The sequence below is a fragment of the Oncorhynchus gorbuscha genome, linkage group LG23 (assembly GCF_021184085.1).
Source record: "Oncorhynchus gorbuscha isolate QuinsamMale2020 ecotype Even-year linkage group LG23, OgorEven_v1.0, whole genome shotgun sequence".
Classification (NCBI taxonomy): domain Eukaryota; kingdom Metazoa; phylum Chordata; class Actinopteri; order Salmoniformes; family Salmonidae; genus Oncorhynchus; species Oncorhynchus gorbuscha.
In genome coordinates, this window is record NC_060195.1 from 11471695 (window position 1) to 11477694 (window position 6000).

The 6000-nt window shown below is 41.3% G+C and overlaps 1 protein-coding gene across 3 annotated transcripts in view; it reads left to right on the forward strand.

Moving 5' to 3' along the window:
• LOC124010928 (glutamate receptor 3-like) overlaps positions 1-6000 on the forward strand; it is a 260547-nt gene that overhangs the window by 206122 nt on the left and 48425 nt on the right. For all 3 annotated transcript variants that reach the window (XR_006834516.1, XM_046323751.1, XM_046323750.1), the window contains exons 11-12: positions 481-854; positions 5650-5848. Coding sequence is in view for 2 of the 3 variants with exons in the window: in XM_046323751.1 (XP_046179707.1) it covers positions 481-854; positions 5650-5848 (573 nt within the window). In the remaining variant the exon portion in view is untranslated. The remainder of the gene's footprint in view (positions 1-480; positions 855-5649; positions 5849-6000) is intronic.

Consider the following 6000-nt stretch of genomic DNA (forward strand, 5'->3'; position numbering starts at 1 on the left):
AATCTGTGTCTAGAAATCTTTTTGGGGGAAAGGTGAACATGAAATGTTTGAATATCTTTTTTCTTTTTTTCTTTTTTTCCTCCCTCTCTTCTCTGATTGTGGACATATTTGTTGAGACTCTGTAGAACTCAATGTAGCACACATTCTACACATTATTCATGTTTCTTTGATGTTGTTGTGTTGACTAAAAGCATCCTGAGGCACAGACTGTTCAAGCTTTTCCTTTTCCTCTTCATGATGTTTTCTTTTGTCCGCTTTGAGAATATAAAGCAGAACCGTAGGCCAATGTTTGAAGAAACTCTTGAAAACTGTCCATAAGTTATATAAGGAGCTTCATTTAACTAATTTATTTTCATTGAATTCTACCTCAAGTCATAGGTTAGTCTGAATCCAGCAACAGTGATACATAATATCTAGATTTAAATAAAACATATCTCAGCTGGAACCAAACTAACCCCCTCTACATGTTTCTGTTTCCAGAGAGCAGATATAGCTGTGGCACCTCTCACCATAACCCTGGTTCGTGAGGAAGTGATCGACTTCTCCAAGCCCTTCATGTCTCTGGGCATCTCCATTATGATCAAGAAGCCCCAGAAGTCTAAACCAGGTGTCTTCTCCTTCCTGGACCCGCTGGCCTATGAGATATGGATGTGTATCGTGTTCGCCTACATCGGTGTGAGTGTGGTCCTGTTCCTGGTCAGCCGCTTCAGCCCCTATGAGTGGAACCTGGATGAACAGGATGAGACCAAAGACCCCCAGACACCTCCAGATCCTCCCAACGACTTTGGCATCTTCAACTCTCTGTGGTTCTCTCTGGGAGCCTTCATGCAGCAAGGATGTGAGATATCACCCAGGTAGGAAACCATCTGATCTAGAAATAGAACGAGGTCAAAATGCAATGTGGTAGAAATACACTATCAGCTCTCACATCGTCATTAAACATTCATCCATGCTTCTCAAACGTCGAATTTCAAAGTTCTTCCAAAAGATCAATTACTTTCCCCTGGATTCGAACATGCAATCTTTTGAATCAGATGCTTACACCCGTCTGCCATCCCCGTCCACAACACCGTAGCAAAACCGTAACCTACTTGAAAGTAACAGCACCCACTGTTGCCCCTAGTGTCTGGTTTCTACTTCATCTCCCAACGTCCTCAGACTTGTATCACGGTTGACCTGGATGGAAATGCCATGGTGTTGATCTAATGTAAAAATATCATGGGGTTGATCTAATGTAAAAATATCATGGGGTTGATCTAATGTAAAAATATCATGGGGTATCATGGGGTTGATGTAATGATCTAATGATGTAAAAATATCATGGGGTTGATAAAAATGTAAAAATATCATGGGGTTGATCTAATGTAAAAATATCATGGGGTTGATGTAATGTAAAAATATCATGGGGTTGATCTAATGTAAAAATATCATGGGGTTGATCTAATGTAAAAATATCATGGGGTTGATCTAATGTAAAAATATCATGGGGTTGATCTAATGTAAAAATACCATGGTATTGATCTAATGTAAAAATACCATTGTGTTGATCTAATGTAAAAATATCATTTACATTTACATTTACATTTAAGTCATTTAGTAGACGCCCTTATCCAGAGCGACTTACAACTTCTCCCCCCTACAGTTTTGCTGTCAGATGTACAATAGGGCCCCTCCAGTTAACTTCTTCCCCCTACAGTTCTGCTGTCAGATGTACAGTAGGGACCCTCCAGTTAACTGTAGGGGGGAGAAGTTCTGCTGTCAGATGTACAGTAGGGCCCCTCCAGTTAACTTCTTCCCCCTACAGTTCTGCTGTCAGATGTACAGTAGGGCCCCTCCAGTTAACTTCTTCCCCCCCTACAGTTCTGCTGTCAGATGTACAGTAGGGCCCCTCCAGCTAACTTCTTCCCCCTACAGTTCTGCTGTCAGATGTACAGTAGGGCCCCTCCAGTTAACTTCTTCCCCCCCTACAGTTCTGCTGTCAGATGTACAGTAGGGCCCCTCCAGTTAACTGTAGGGGGAGAAGTTCTGCTGTCAGATGTACAGTAGGGCCCCTCCAGTTAACTTCTTCCCCCATATAGTTCTGCTGTCAGATGTAAAAATATCATGGGGTTGATCTAATGTAAAAACACAATGTAGATTGGAATCGTGTGCTTCTTCACTTCAATGGAATACAATAGGCTACCTGCCGGTGCTCCAAAATAGATCTAATATAGCTTTAATATAGCTCCAATATAGCTCCAATATACAGTGGGGCAAGAAAGTATTTCGTCAGCCACCAATTGTGCAAGTTCTCCCACTTAAAAAGATGAGAGAGGCCTGTAATTTTCATCATAGGTACACTTCAACTATGACAGACAAAATGAGAAAAGAAATCCAGAAAATCACATTGTAGGATTTTTAATGAATTTATTTGCAAATTATGGTGGAAAATAAGTATTTGGTCAATAACAAAAGTTTCTCAATACTTTGATATATACCCTTTGTTGGCAATGACAGAGGTCAAACTTTTTCTGTAAGTCTTCACAAGGTTTCACACACTGTTGCTGGTATTTTGGCCCATTCCTCCATGCAGATCTCCTCTAGAACAGTGATGTTTTGGGGCTGTTGCTGGGCAACACAGACTTTCAACTCCCTCCAAATATTTTCTATGGGGTTGAGATCTGGAGACTGGCTAGGCCACTCCAGGACCTTGAAATGCTTCTTACGAAGCCACTCCTTCGTTGCCCGAGCGGTGTGTTTGGGATCATTGTCATGCTGAAAGACCCAGCCACGTTTCATCTTCAATGCCCTTGCTGATGGAAGGAAGTTTTCACTCAAAATCTCACGATACATGGCCCCATTATTCTTTCCTTTACACGGATCAGTCGTCCTGGTCCCTTTGCAGACAAAACAGCCCCAAAGCATGATGTTTCCACCCCCATGCTTCACAGTAGGTATGGTGTTCTTTGGATGCAACTCAGAATTCTTTGTCGTCCAAACACGACGAGTTCAGTTTTTACCAAAAAGTTATATTTTGGTTTCATCTGACCATATGACATCCTCCCAATCTTCTTCTGCATCATCCAAATGCTCTCTAGCAAACTTCAGACGGGCCTGGACATGTACTGGCTTAAGCAGGGGACACGTCTGGCACTGCAGGATTGGAGTCCCTGGCGGCGTAGTTTGTTACTGATGGTAGGCTTTGTTACTTTGGTCCCAGATCTCTGCAGGTCATTCACTAGGTCCCCCCGTGTGGTACTGGGATTTTTGCTCACCGTTGTTGTGATCTTTTTGACCCCACGGGGTGAGATCTTGCATGGAGCTGGGGGAGATTATCAGTGGTCTTGTATGTCTTCCATTTCCTAATAATTGCTCCCACAGTTGATTTCTTCAAACCAAGCTGCTTACCTATTGCAGAATCAGTCTTCCCAGCCTGGTGCAGGTCTGCAATTTTATTTCTGGTGTCCTTTGACAGCTCTTCGGTCTTGGCCATAGTGGAGTTTGGAGTGTGACTGTTTGAGGTTGTGGACAGGTGTCTTTTATACTGATAACAAGTTCAAACAGGTGCCATTAATACAGGTAATGAGTGGAGGACAGAGGAGCCTCTTAAAGAAGAAGTTACAGGTCTGTGAGAGCCAGAAATCTTGCTTGTTTGTAGGTGACCAAATAATTACTTTCCACCATAATTTGCTCATTAATTCATAAAAAATCCTACTATGTGATTTCTGGACTTTTTTTTCCGAATTTTGTCTGTCATAGTTGAAGTGTACGTATGATGAAAATTACAGGCCTCTCTCATCTTTTTCAGTGGGAGAACTTACACAATTGGTGGCTGACTAAATACTTTTTTGTACCACTGTAGCTCTAAAATAGCTCCAATATAGCTGTAAAATATATCTCCAATGTAGCTCTAAAATATATCTCCAATATAGCTCTAAAATAGCTCCAATATAGCTCTAAAATAGCTCCAATATAGCTCTAAAATAGCTCCAATATAGCTCTAAAATAGCTCCAATATAGCTCTAAAATAGCTCCAATGTAGCTCCAATATAGCTGTAAAATATATCTCCAATGTAGCTGTAAAATATAGCTCCAATATAGCTCTAAAATAGCTCCAATATAGCTCTAAAATAGCTCCAATATAGCTCTAAAATAGCTCCAATGTAGCTCCAATATAGCTGTAAAATATATCTCAAATGTAGCTGTAAAATATATATCCAATATAGCTCTAAAATAGCTCCAATATAGCTCTAAAATAGCTCCAATATAGCTCTAAAATAGCTCCAATGTAGCTCCAATATAGCTGTAATATAGCTTCAATATAGCTCTAAAATAGCTCTAAGATAGCTCCAATATGGCTCTAAAATAGCTCCAATGTAGCTCTAATATAGCTGTAAAGTAGTTCTAATATAGTTCTAATATAGCTCTATTTTTGCTAAAATTTAGCTCTAATATAGCTCTAATATAGCTGAAATGTAGCTCTAAAATAGTTGTAAAATAGCTCCAATATAGCTGTAATATAGCTCCAATATAGCTCTAAAATAGCTGTAATATATCTCCAATATAGCTCTAAATTAGCTTTAGTATAGCTCCAATATAGCTCCAATATAGCTCTAATATAGCTCCAATATAGCTCCAATATAGCTGTAATTTTGCTCTAATATAGCTCCAATATAGCTGTAATTTTGCTCTAATATAGCTCCAATATAGCTCTAAAATAGCTGTAATATAGCTCTAATATAGCTCCAATATAGCTCTAAAATAGCTGTAATATAGGTCTAATATAGCTCCAATATAGCTCTAAAATGGCTGTAATATAGCTCCAATATAGCTCTAATATATATCTGTAAAATATATCTCCAATATAGCTCTAAAATAGCTCTAATATAGCTCCAATATAGCTGTAATTTTGCTCTAATATAGCTCTAAAATAGCTGTAATATAGCTCCAATATAGCTCTAATATATATATCAATAAAATAGCTCCAATATATCTCCAATATAGCTCCAAGGGTGGTTCAAGGGTGTGTGTGTTGGGGAAGGGGGGTATGACTGGGAGTAGAGTCTGAGGGGGTTCGAGGGTGTGTGTTTCGGGGGAGGGGGGTGACTGGGAGTAGAGTCTGAGGGGGTTCGAGGGTGTGTGTGTTGGGGGAGGGAATATACTATTAGAATATACTGACTCAGCTTTAGGTTTTTCTAGCCAGGCTAACCAAGGTTATTATGGTCTCACGGACGATGTTCCAGTGACCTGAGTCTGGTCTGTAGCTTTAGTTGCAGTGGTGCATCACCTGTAGTGTATTTTCTGTCATTATCTCCTACTATATGGAATGGACAGACACCAGCTGGGTTTACAAGCTCTGGTAATGGCACCTCTCTCTAATGTGTTGTTAATGCTCTCTCTCTATCTCCATCTCCTTCTGTTTCCTTCCCTCTCTATCTCCCTGTCCCTCTGTTTCGTCCTACCCCCTCTCCCCTCTCTCTCCCCCCTCTCCCTCTCTCTGTTTCCTACTCCATCTCTCTTTGTTTCATCCTACCCCCTGTCTCTCTCTCCCCCCTCTCCCCGTCTCTCTCTCCCATCCCCACCCTCTCTCTCTGTCTCTCTCTCTCTCCCAACCCCCCTCTCTCTGTCTCTCTCTCTCTCTCTCTCTCTCCCTCTCTGTCTCTCTCTCAGGTCCCTATCAGGGAGAATAGTAGGGGGCGTGTGGTGGTTTTTCACTCTCATCATCATCTCGTCCTACACGGCCAACTTGGCTGCTTTCCTCACCGTGGAGAGGATGGTGTCCCCCATAGAGAGTGCTGAGGACCTGGCTAAACAGACTGAGATCGCCTACGGAACTCTGGATGCTGGTTCCACCAAGGAGTTCTTCAGGGTGAGTAACAGAACACCGGAATGCTGTTGCTAATAACTGGTCCATCAGCTAGTTGGTACACCGGGTTGATCATCTAGGGAAAGTGGTCATTCAGGGACCAATCCTATCTTCCACTTAAAGTCAAATTTACACTTATTCTCCCATTGACATCA